This window comes from Enhydra lutris, unplaced genomic scaffold, assembly GCF_002288905.1.
Source record: "Enhydra lutris kenyoni isolate GAN:26980312 unplaced genomic scaffold, ASM228890v2 scaffoldscaffold52, whole genome shotgun sequence".
NCBI classification, from domain to species: Eukaryota; Metazoa; Chordata; class Mammalia; order Carnivora; family Mustelidae; genus Enhydra; species Enhydra lutris.
Window position 1 is genome coordinate 12662862 of NW_019154136.1, and position 13518 is coordinate 12676379.

The following is a 13518-nucleotide window of genomic DNA, read 5'->3' on the forward strand; positions in this document are numbered from 1 at the left end:
ATTCTGTCTCCAGGAGGCCTTTGGACTCTGGCTGCCACTTTAGCTCGTCCCTGGGTCTCAGCCTCCTGCCTGACCCTGCACTATAGAGACTCAAATACACACAGATACATGAACCAATCCCATAAATTAAATCTCTGTCTCAGTGCTTATTCTTCTTGTGTGTTTCTTGGGAGATCCTTGACTAATGCATCCTTTATGTGTAAGGGACATGGGGCTGGACCTCTTCAAATCTGGAGAGCGCATGTCTACAAGTCTTTTACTGCGTCGTATGGTAGGTTGCCATCGCCAGGCATCTCCACCTCGTGCAAAATGCATGTCACCTTTGGTCACCATGCCTACATCGATACCTTAACTTTGAATTCCGCAGATGACTTTCTTTAGCGCAGGTGGGCCTTGTCTGATCAGTCGAAGACTTTGTGAGAAAACAGTCTGACCTCCCCTTTGCTGGTGGATGTGATTTTTTTTTTTTTTTTGGATGTTGCTATGATGTTTTCATTTATCACTTTAACGTAAATGCCTTTCAAACACAATTCTGCATTACATCATAGTTTGTCTCTTATCTTTTTCCCTTGGATCCTTTCTCTGCATTTTATTGGAATCAAAGGATTTGTGCATGGAAAATACTTGGCTTTGTTTGGATGGTCCCTTTCTTGACTGTGATGTTATAAACACTGTTTCTTTTTCTTAATTTTGTTTTTTAAAGATTTATTTATTTATTTGAGGGAGAAAGAGCTGGGAGGGGGGGCAGACAGAGACAGAGAATCTCAAGCAGATTCCCTGTTGAGCCCAGAGCCTGAGATCACAACCTGAGCCAAAATCAAGAGTCGGGCACGACCCGAATACTGTTTCTCATATAAGCTTGATTGACATGGCCTTGAGCTCATTCCCTTTCTTGTAACACATATGAACCTGTTATTGGATTTTCTCCCCAGTTTTATGGAGGTCAGTTGGCAGGACATCACATACGTCTAATGGTTAGAGAATTTCAGAAAGCTCATGGGCACGTTCTTGACATGGTGGTTGTCTTATTTTCCTATACTGAGTATTTCATAGAAATGGAATCATGTCCTGTGTGGTCTTGGGAGTGTGGCTTCCGTCCTTGAGCATCGTGTCTTCATGGTCCCTCCACGAGGCAGCAGGTGTCAGAGTGCTGTTCCTTTTCACGGCTGAGTTCTATTCCATCCATGGATGGACCCTGTGCATTGGTGGGCACTTGGACTGCTCACATCTCCCTGGCTACCATGAGTAATGCTGCTCTGGGCCTTTCTATGTACATATGCTTGTGGACACCTGCTTCCCTGTGTCCTGGAGAGATGGAGAGAGGAGTGGGATTGCTGGGCCATGTGGTTTCCCCACTACTTTTCCACAGTGCCCACAGCATTTTCTGTGTCCACCAGCCATGCAGGATGGACCCGGTTTCCCTCCCTGCTCTTAAACCTTTGTTCAGTGATGTTTTCATTGTCCCTGAAATAAGACCCATGCGAGTGGACCTAAAGTGATATCTCACTGTGGCTTTGGTTTGCGTTTCCGTAAAGGCGGACGGAATGCCCGTGAGACCCTCCCATGTCCACGAGACATTTCCAACACAATGGGACAGAAGCCACGGGACAAAGACTCGTTTTTAAATTCGTGTTTTAAAGAGCAGAATGTATTATATGAATTGAGCTTATTAGACTTTTTACAGATCCCTGTAATTCCTGTGCAGTTGCAAGAAAGAATATGGAGAAACCTTGTGTACCCTTTCCCTGGTTTCCCTCGGGGGATAAAACTTACAAAGCTGTAAAGTACGTGATCCCAACCCCATGGCTACAGGGGTACAATCATTGCTGTTTTATCCATATTTCCTCATTTTCATGGGCAGCCACGTGTGCAGTGGTGGGGTGAGCCATCTGGGATGTCCTTGCACATGAAGGATGGTGCATCCCTCCAGTCATTGGGGGGGGGGGTGACCATCCCCCCTGTGTCAAGGCACAGGCATGTTCCCTGCCCCCAGATTCCCAAATGTTCCCCTCCTATAGCTTTGCTACCTCCTTCCCACGTCCATCTATGCTGCACCCGTAGCCAGCCACTCATCTGCTCTCTGTTTCCACAATGCCATCATTTCAAGAATGTCACATAAATGGAGTCACACACAATGCAACCTTTTAAAATTGCCTTTTTTTTTTTTTTCTTTTTACCCCCACTCCAAACTCGGCATAATTCCACGGGAGGGTCCTCCCAGCTGTCTCTAGAACAATAAGGCTTTCTTTCACAAGAACACCTGTAAAGACTCTTTGCATAAAATGACATTCACACCGAAGATCTTTGTCTTATCAACAGGGCAGGGAGGGTGTCTTTTTATGTTCCAGCATCTTTGCATACCCGTGGGAGTGCGTCTGTGGGAGCAGCTCTGAGCATTAGAGCTGCTGGGTCAGAGAGAACATGCACGCATGCCTGCTTGGCACAGCCCTTGTCAGCTCGTCTGCTAAAAGGACAGAGTCTTGGTGCCCAGTGACACGTTCTGGTACGAGCGTGCAGTTTTGGGACCCGCTGTTGCGATGGCTGATCACAAGTCAGCTGTCTTCCTTTCATCGTGTGTACTTTCAGGAGTGCGTTTCAACGCTGTTGTACACGGGCGTGTTTTATTCACTATCCACGAGTCCCTTGTTCGTTTTCTTTGGGTCTTCGGAAGGGAAGAGGAGAGAAGATGTGCATATCCTTTTACAAGACCCCTTTACGGGCAAGGTCGCAGCCCTTTTTCTACGCCCCGCATCTGTCGTTTGCCTTTACATGTTACCTGACGGACTTTCGACTCCTTAGGGTGAAACCCTTTCTTGACGTGCTCCGCGTTATCCGCGCGGATTCTGCACAGTCCTTAGAGAAGGACATGGTCGCGGAGTGATCCAACCACCCCCGCCTCCCCTTCTGTGTTTACGATTGGATTTTTAAATATTTGAAATGTTTAAATATTTAAATCACTCACAATATTTTAAACAGTTCAAGTATCTGTGTAAATTAAACAATATTTTAAACATGGCAAGTATCCGAATCTGTAAATTATTTCAACCGTATTTTAAATCTTTCAAGTGTCTGAATATGTAAATTATTTTTTAAAATATTTCAAGGGGCTCAAGTATTTGAATCTGCAAGTTATTTAAAGAATATTGTAAATCTTCCAAATATGTCAAAATTTAACTTTTTAAATAGAATTATTTAAATAAACAATAAGTACATAGATAAAACAAAAAATAATCCCAATAGTTAAATAATTTTAAGTCCTTCGAGTATTTGAATATTTCAATTATTTGAATATTTGCATCTGTAAATGATTCCAGGATTTTGATATTTTGGGTATTTGCATATGTGGATTATTTTATCAGTATTTTTAAATATCTCCAATCTTTCGCTGTTGGAGGCATGTCTTATTTCCTGTGCTGTGGTCAGTGAGATGAGGATACAGAGACCTGACATACAATTGCTTCCCTACAAGCTGGCCCTCACGGAAGCATGAGGTCAACCCTCCACATTTCAGTTCTTAAAAAAGAATAATGAGCCACGAGGGCTCTAAACATAGTCCGGGCTCAGGATGGGAGCTCCTTCTCCGCTTGGCCTGCAAACATCACTCCTTTGCCAAGCACACGGGCTTGGGAGGTGTGCGTTGCTTTTCTTGTCATTTGAGTCGTGGGCTTGCCCCCCAAGCACATCAGCTGGGCGGTTCGGGGAGGAAGGCGTGAGCCGTGAACCCGAGCGGCCTCCCCGTGCGCCCGCAGCAGATGCTGTCCTTGTACAGACCGATCAGCTCACAGCTGTCACCTCTCCAGTGCTCCCCCATGCCTGTTGGAGGTGAGCTGGCCTGAGGGACTTGGCGATGGTGGGTGCTGGTGTGCAGGACACAGAGTGGCATGTGAGGGGATGGACAGGGATCCCCTCTGTGTGTTTGCAACCAGGTTTTAGGGGAAGCATTGAAGGCATCTGGGCTGGAGCTGACTCACATCTGGGAGATAAAGGAGCAGGGAGAGGGGCTGGCTCGCCCGTGCTCCTTGGGAGCCTCGCTAGCCAGGCTGGGGTGGCCTTGCACAGATGTGTGCATGCATGTGCACCAATTTCTAGGGTTTGAATTGTGCCTCTCCCCAAAAAATGATACATTGAAGTCTTAGCCCCTGGTACCTGTGAAGGGGATCTTATTTGGAAATTGGGTCTCTGCAGGTGGTCAAGTTAAGATGAGGGCAGTAGGGTGGGCCCTGATCCCATAGGACTGGGGTCCTTGTAAGAAGAGGGGATGTGGACACAGACATGCACAGAGGGACAACCATGTGCGGACACAGGGAGAACACAGGGTCTACACGCCAAGGAAAGGCCTCAGGGGGAACCAGCATTGGCCTGTCTATCCATCCATCCATCCATCCATCCACCTACCTATCCATTCATCCATGCATCCATATATCCACCCTTCTACCCATCTACCCATCCTTCTATCCATCCATCATCCATCCATCCACCCATTATATCCATCCATCCATCCATCTATCCACCCTTCTACCCACCTATCCATCCTTCTATCCATCCATCATCTATCCATCCATCCATTCTGTCTGTCTATCCATCCAGCCACCTATCCAGCCATCATCCATCCGTCTATCCATCCATCCACCCATCTATCCATCCATCATCCGTCCATCTCCCCGTTCTACCTACCCATCATCCTTCCATCCATCCATTCATCTATGTCTCCATCCATCATCATTCTTCTTATCTATCGTCCTTCTCTTTATATATATATATATATATATATAAAAACATATAAATATGATATATCACCTCCCTCTCTATGTGTATATGTTTATATACACACACATAAATATTTTAATTTTAATCGTTTTAATGAATAGGCTCATACAACTACGGAGACTTGTTAAACCCAAATGCTCTAGGGTAGAAACGCAGGACACGTTTACAATTTGAATCTGTCTGCTGGGAAATGGACTCTTGCCGGGGCAGGGGTGGGAGTGGGGACCAGTAATCTGTCTTTACGCAATGAACACCATCAACTGATTAGACGAGGCCACCCACATTAGGGAGGGAAATCTTTACAGTGTGGGGATTTCAGAGTTGATCGCAGAGTCCAGAAGTTGCACCGGTGAGACCTGTTTCAATCAGAAGCACATGGCTGTCACATTCCTACTTATGTAGATGGAGCTCCCATTCTCATGCCCTCTGCTGGGATCCAGCTGGGCACGGGGAGTCCCCATGCACTTGGGGTGTCCGTCCCTCCCACCCCATGTCTCTGCAAGCCCAGACACCTGTATTTGTTCAGTATCAGTGAGTGCCCTGTGCAACTCCAAGCTGATACCAACTCTCCGGGGACAGAAGGATCTCAAGTGTCACCAGGAGAGGGGGAATCTTAAGCCACACACAACGGGATGGCTAGACCTCCCAGCACAGATGATGGAAGGGAATTTCTGTTGGGGGGGATGCCTGTGTTGGAGCCCAGTGACAGAAAACAGTGTGTATTTAAGCCAATATGAGGCTCATGTTGGGGGAAGCACGGGGTCAGCTGCTGAGAGCCATCTCTGGTATTATTTCCCTTTTCTCTTTGGCTGCTAGGAAGCTCAGAGCTGAATTTGCCCTCAGAGCTCCATGGCAGGGGTCTTATGACCAGGAGAGCTGCATATGATTTTTAATCTTCTTGGCTGGTTCAAATCTATCTCAGGGACTGAGTTTTAGGATTTGATCAATTGCCCCCATCCTTTATTCACGTGCTTTGTATAACCAACTTTTGTACATTATACTTTGGCACGTTCAACATTTAACCCGAAAAAAATTTTTTTTTAAATTTCGAATTGTTTCTTTTTATTTGGATGAATCCTGGGAAGCTTATTGGCTGGGGAATGCATGTGTTTAAAATTTGAAGTCAGGAAAATACAAGTGTTCTTTTTCCAAAGGGCAAGTGATACGTGGTAGGGGAAGGCTTAGTAACAGCCGTCTTGCAAAATTAAATTTTCCGCTGTAAGTTTTTATGTCCAGAAACAATACTCATGACCTCGAGCGGTTGGTGCCATTTATCACACTTTTGGTGATTCTTGTGTCTCGTAAATCACAGTTGTTGGTGAAGTGCATGTGTATGTGTTTATTTATAGATCGGCATGGAAACGGCTGTGCGGGTTTTTGCTGTGAACGAGTCCCCTCCTGTCTTTACCAACCAGGGCATGTATTTCTGGGGTACAGCCAATAATTACCGGCTGTGGAGCACCCTGTTCTTGCCACTGCCTGTCTTTGGTGTGAGTTGGTTCCGTAGGCCTCCTTGTTCCATTTTGAGAACATGTACCACGTGCCGGGTCCGGACGGGGGTGTTATGGTTCCAATTCCATGTCTTCCTGTTGTTACTTTGGGGCCATTTCACAGAATAAGCTGATGCAAGGTCAGGCTTCTCCATCTGAGTCGTGTGCCCAGTAATTTTGGCTCCCGATTTGGGGGACAGAATCCTGGCCCCCAAAGACATCTGTGTCCTAAGCCCTGGAAACTCTAAGTTATGTCATCATGAAGCTACAGGCAAATAAACATTGCGGACGGAAATTAAGATTTCCAATCAGCTGTCCTTGAGATGGAGATTTGTGACCTCCAGAACTGTAGGATGATACGTTTGTGTTTGGGTGGCACTGGTTCTCAATGGATATCCAGCCAAGCTTGGGGAGAGGGGACAGACTTGCCCCATGTGCCCATCACTGGACAGTTGACTGCGTTTGGGACAATTGTATCCTATCAACGATAGGACTGATTGGCAGGCTGAGCAGGTGGTTGGAGTCCTGGCTAGTTCAGCCTTGTGCTCCTTCCCACCATGACCTACAGACATCTCCTTGGAGAGGCGTAACCCTCTTGGAAATCCATACGCTTGTTTAGGACCTGGAGCTCCTGCTTCTCACCTGTGGTCCACGTGCTCTGTGGGCTCTTCTCGTGGTTGAGAAACATCCTGAAACAGACGTGATGAGCTACGTAGAGATGAAATCTTTTTAGATTTCCAGGGTCAACTCACTTATGGCACTTGGGACTCAAAATTACGGTATCAGCTGGGAGATAACTTCAGGGACCCCCACGTGGGCTGAGCCGTACTTGGCAGGAAGCCGATCCCACTTGCTTGGCACATCGTGGCCTTGGGAGAAGACATTCTGAGGACCTGTGCCATCCCTGGCCAAATGGAAGATGACACTGGATGCAGACACGTTGGGTAGGAAACGACCTTCAGGGCATGCAGCAAGCAACCACGGGCCTGGAAAGACATTTCATGGACTCGCCCAGAAATGTCATGGTGGCTTGGAGTAGGGTGTCCATTATGCACCTCCTGTTTCTGATCCCTGCGAATACCTTTCATACTGGGTATCGAAGCCCAAGGAGCATTCTTTGTGAAGAAGGTGATGCTGTCCTTGGGAGAGCATTCTGGAAGACCACCTGCTGCTCTTGGCATTGAAGGCGGTTCAGGGTTCCTGTGTCCATTTCTCACTGATAAGCTAAGGAGTCAGACTGGATCCTGGTGGCCATGTGGTTTCTTAGGCACCCCCCCCCTCCATTCCTGGGTGGTGGGTGTAGACGTTGCTCTGTCATCATGCCCATTCCTCACATGCTTCTGTTTCTCAGCACGTCCTGAGCATCAGGCAGGGGATCTGCCTGGGATAAGGGCATCTTGTCTTAGCCCATTTGGGCCACCATAACAAACACAGCATGGAGTGATTTTGGGGGGGCTTCAGTAGCAGACACTTACTTCCTGCCATTGGGGTGGCTCGATGTCCGAAATTAAGGAGCTGCTAGAATGGATTTGTAGATGGTGTTCTTCTGGCTGGGTACTTACACAGTCGAAGGGGCCTGGAGTCTCCTTGGGGTCTCCTTTATAAGGACACTAATTCCATCGTAGTGGCTCTGCCCTCATGACCTGGTGAACTTCTAAAGATCCCCCACCTCCACTTTCATGACCTAGTCACCTCCCAAAGACCCCCACCTCCACCCTTATCACCTCATGACCTTCCAAAGTTCCCACCTCCATCCTCATCACCTGATCACCTCCCAAACACCCCCACCTCCAATCCCATCCCACGGAGGGTTGGCCTTCAACACATGAATTTTAGGAGGAGATACCCACATTTACATCATGGCACATTTCCTTTTGGGGTAGCTGTGGCCTTCTATCTGCTTGATCCAGTGATGGATGGGTTAGTTCATTAAGTCCCTGAACATTCATGGAGCACCAGCCTGACGTCTGCCATTGGGCCAGACAGTGAGGAACAGGGAACCTGTGAGGAGGTGTATGCCCCCAGGCAACCCTGGCCGAGGGGGGAGGGCAGACCGGTCAAAGCACACAGTTGCAGAGGGTTGTTCTTCCCACGTAGGGCACACAAAAGCCTTCTGGATGGGATCCTGAGCACAAATGAGCACCCCTGGGCCCATACGACTGAGACAAAGTCTGGACTGGGAATGGCCGCCCGTTGCACGGGGATTATCCCAACAGCAGAGAGACCTCCCGCATGAGGGCAGATACCACGCTTAGAAGTACATATGAGCTCTTATTGCTTGCATGACGTCCCACAGGACCATGAGCTCTTTCAGGACATTATTCCCTAATACCTTCATAGGTTATCACAGGGGTCGTGAACGTCCAGTTGGTAGCACCACTGTGAGCTTGAGAACCCCCGAATGATCACCTTTCCAATGTTACACATGTATTCCCAGCCCATCGTGACTGCAGGTGGAGTTACCCACCTGCACTCAAGGGCCACTCAGGGTTGCTGACCGGTGTCTGCGTGACTGCGGACGCCAGGGACACAGCTGCAGGGAGAAATGGGGGGTCTGCCATGGATTTCCAGGGCACATTTCTAGAAGTGATTTTGCTGCAACAGCCTGAATGTGTTTCAGGTTGCACTAGATATCACCCAAGGGCCCCCACCCACATGGGGGGTTTTCCCCTCGTGCTTTCCTGCCCGTGGCGTACGTGAGCCCCTGCTTGTGAGCACTGTGACAGAGAAGCATGGTGTCAAAGTGCTTGCTCTTGTCAAGTCCAGTGGTGTCTCAGTGAGTTCTCGTGAACATGCCTCTCATTGGGTAAAGTCTCACATGCCTTGGTAAGGACTGTGTCATGTTGTATGTTTTCATATACACAGTTATGTTCACCCTTTTTTTTTTTCCTTAGAGTGTTATTTTTCTTGATTTGTAAGAACTCTTTACATACGAGGAAAATAGCCTTTTGCATGTGATCAGGGTTGTAAGTTTTTTTTTTTTTTTTTAAATATATCATTTACTGTGTGTGAGAGCGTGTGTGTGTGTGTTTTCCACGCAAAATTATTTTGGTAGCAAAATTTATCTACTTATTCTTCTCAACTTCAACTTATGATTAGGAAGACGTTTCATACTCTGAGGTTAAAAATAAATGGATTCATGCTGTTTTCCCCCTAATATGTTCATTGTGTAACTTCTACCCCATGGTTAATTTTGATGTGTACATGGGTCTAATTTTGCCTTTTTTTCTTAATGTCTATTTACATGTTCCAACACCATTTATTAAAGAGTCCATCTTTGGGGTGCTTGGGTGGCTCAGTGGGTTAAGCGTCTGACTTTTGGTTGCCACTCAGGTTGTGATCTCAAGGTTGTGAGATCCAGCCCTGCATTGGGCTCTATGATCCGTGTGGAGTCTGCTTGAGATTCTCCTCTGCCTCTCTCTAATAAATAAATAAATCTAAAATAAAATAAAATAAAATAAAATAAAATAAAAAATAAAAGTTCATCTTTGTCACCTTCATCGAATGCTCAGCTCACAGGGCTGGCCGGTTCCTAGAGATAGCATGTGACTCTCTCAGGAGCACAGCTTTCCAACGCAAACCAGGCAATCCACAGCCCTCGCCCCACCACGTCCATGACCACATTGTTGGCCAGTGTCTACCCTGCCCACGCAAATCACCGCAGGGCCAAGGACACACACGTAGGGATAGCCCCTGTGACCCAGAATCTGCTGAAATTATTCACACCGACTATCCTAAACCTGCTGAGCCTGCTTCCCTGACCCATTTCTTCCCACAATAGAGACTCTTGTCCGCGCTTCCGTGTCCCTCTGCCTCCTGACCCATCCTGCTGCTTCCCCATGTAGGGGGTGATGTGGCATGCATGCCCCCTCCTCTTGGAAACTCTGTTCCACAAACTCGTTGCAACAGCAGGCATTCATCCCCTGGTCTGTTGTCCTCCTCCATACCTGAATAGTAGTAAAACCTACTTCTTGCCCCATGTTGCCTGGGAGTGTGGATCCTGGAGCATCATCCACGCTCATAAATGCTACTCCCACGTTGGCTCCCGACCTTTCTGCCACTCATTGTGCTGATGCTCTAGTTGGTTCCTGCCAAGGCCTCTGCTGGGGGTGAGCAAGCGCTTATCAGGTGTCTTTGACCAGGTTGGAATGACTCGGGACTAATCCAACCAATCCGCTTCTAAAACTCACTTTGATATATATATATTTTTTCCCTTTTCTTCTTCTTCAGTTTTGGCCCCACAACCCGACCGCGTTGCTGTAGTGACTGGAGGCACGGATGGAATCGGCTATGCCACAGCGAGGCACCTGGCGAGACTCGGCATGCGTGTGATCATAGGTGATGATTGTGTTGTTGGCTAATGGAAGATACTCCATCGTTGGCTCATATAGAGACAGTGATTTGCTTATAGGTAAAACCCATCTGGGAAACACCTAAGGTTGCCCTTGTAAGGACTTTGGTCCTAGTGCAATGAGGACCCATGTCATTGGGCTCATTTTACCCTAACCACCTCTTTAAAGACACCCTCTCCAAATAAGGTCAGGTTCTGAGCACCTGTGGGGTCCGGGCCTCAACATACGAATTTGGGGAAGACACAACATAGCCCAGTGTCGACTCGGAACAGGTGTTCAAAGACTGGCTTCCTTTGCGGCTGAATCCCATAGACTACATTGTCCATTCTTCTTTTGAAACGCTCGCTCTGCTCCTTACCCTGGTGTCTAACTCCTCGTTGAAAACGAAGGTATTTTCTTTGCCTGGGAAAGCAAACAGAGTTCAAACGAACCCATTGTACTTTTGTTAATTTTCCCAGTGAATTGGGGGTACAATTTTTAATCTGCTGGGAAAAATGACACTGTGGACATTACCTTTAAAAAAAAACACTTCATGCTAATTATGTCTCCTATTGACATCATTTGCATTAAATTAATACCTTTTGTGGTGTCTGTTTTTACAGAAATCACATTATACGTCTGGTTTTAGGTGTTAAGGATTGTTTTTACTTAAGACTTTCTACATAATATTATGCATGGTCATTTACCTATTCAATAATGATTTCTTCCTTTCTCCCATTTTTCTCCTCCATCTTTTGCCTGCCATCATTTTTTGAAGGATAATTTGGGGTCAGAATCTATAGTTGGGGCAGGGTATTTAAACATGAATGTGTTCCACTGCTTCCTGGCTCTTGACAAGCTCGGTCTTTGGACCTCACAAACATCTAGTAATGCCTAAATGCACAAACTAAAATCCACAACATTATAAACCAAATGATACTGAGATGCAGATATAAAAATGTATAAGAACACAAACTTGCCACGTGATTATATACATGAGATCTTTATAGGACAAATAACATGACGTACTGGTGGGTTCAATAACTCCTACTGGTTGGAAGCTGTGATGATCTTAAACTCTATTTTGAGACAGCTTCAGCACCCCGAATTGGGTCTGAAAATATCTCTGGTTTGTGTTGGTGGCCAAGTCAGAGACCCTGCCCTTACTTCCGTGTCTTGTCCACATTTGGACAAGACATTGGGGTTGCCCACCATGATGACGTTGATTGCTTGTGTTAAAACTCAAAGACCCCTGAGTTCCATGGGGGAGGGTATCTCCGAGGGGGCTCTTAACCCAGATGGAGAGCCCCCAGGTCTAGCCAGTGTGGCCTTCTGTTGTCCTCACAGAGGCGTGACTCACATGGGTATACTTAGCTGTTCATTCCCGTAATCAAATGGGCTCATGCTCCTAACTTTAATTTTTTCTTCTCACTTTTGTCAAACATGACTCCACAACTTAAAATTTTTGTATTGCATGGCCCTTCCCATGTGTCACTCTTTTGAAAAAGTGCAGTTTCTTACAGTGTTTCCTCCCTCGTGGACCCACGTAGGCACCTTTCTCTCATGAGCCAACTGGTCTGTAGAATGGTACACATTTGCCAGGCGTTGGGAGGGGATGATTACTTCTTGGTGGACCTCACTATTTTCCTCAACCGTGTTTTTTTTTTCTTCAGAGATGGGTCCACATCCGTGTTGTCTGAATCAATGTGGAAATGATAGAACAGTTTTTGACAAGTCTTTGCAAGGACAGTCTTTACCAACATCGATATCTACTTCCCCCACCCAGATGAAGAGTAGTCATTGGCGGATGAGGGGGTCCTGCAGGACAGGGGACCCATCTGAGTGTGCATTTCTGGAACTCCTCTTCAATTTTAGCATCCACGTGATATGTTTCTCTCTCCCTGGGATCTGAGCACATCAGGGAGACATGGTGTGTGATCAAAGGGACTCAGGTCTCTGGGAGACTATTGCCTTGTCTTGGGTTTCGCCACCATCTGGGATGACTTGATCAAAGTGATATCAGGGGGGCACCTGGGTGGCTCAGTCAGTTAAGCATCTACCTTTGGCTCACGTCATGATCTCAGGGTCCTCGGATCGAGCCCTGCGTCAGGTACCTTGCTCAGCGGGGTGTCTGTTTCTCCCTCTCCTTTTGGCCTCACGCCCCCTACTCATGCTCTCACTTTCTCTCTCTCTCTCTCTCTCTCTCTCAAATGAAGAAAATTTTTAAAAAACTAAAAACAAAAAACAAAAAAACAAAGTGACATCACATCGTGGACAGAAGGAGCCAAAGTCTTCTCTGAGGGCCCGCTGGAGCTTGGCCTGTGGTAGAAGGAAGCTGGTAGAGCAGGATGGGGAGGAACCTCAGTCTGAGCAGCCGGGGACTGGCATCCAGCACTGGTTATCTCCGCCTCTTGTGACTTCTGTAGTGTACTTGTCTTCTTCATCTTCCTAATTCTTTGTGAAAGTTGGCAATATTGCAATGCAAAGAAAAAAAAATTGTTCCATTTCTGTGCTTTTTACCTCAGTGTGGTATTTTAAGTCATGATGAAGTCTAGATAGTTGACTTAGGTCATGATGGGGTCTAGTTGGGTAAATCATGAGGAGGTCTAGTTGGGCGGATCATGAGGTCTTGTTCAGGTAGGTGATGATGAGGTCTAGGTGGGTGAGTGATGAGGAGGTCTACTTGGATTAGGTGATGATGAAGTCTGGTCAGGTAGGTCATGAGGAGGTCTAGTTGGGTGGATCATGAGGTCTTGTTCAGATAGGTGATGATGAGGTCTAGGTGGGTGAGTGATGAGGAGGTCTACTTGGATTAGGTGATGATGAAGTCTGGTCAGGTAGGTCATGAGGAGGTCTAGTTGGGTGGATCATGAGGTCTTGTTCAGGTAGGTGATGATGAGGTCTAGGTGGGTGAGTGATGAGGAGGTCTA

General features: G+C 46.8%; 1 protein-coding gene across 1 annotated transcript in view; it reads left to right on the forward strand.

Moving 5' to 3' along the window:
* LOC111157095 (dehydrogenase/reductase X-linked) overlaps positions 1–13518 on the forward strand; it is a 149699-nt gene that overhangs the window by 16577 nt on the left and 119604 nt on the right. The window contains exon 2 of the mRNA XM_022518331.1: positions 10488–10595. Within this exon, the coding sequence (XP_022374039.1) occupies positions 10488–10595 (108 nt within the window). The remainder of the gene's footprint in view (positions 1–10487; positions 10596–13518) is intronic.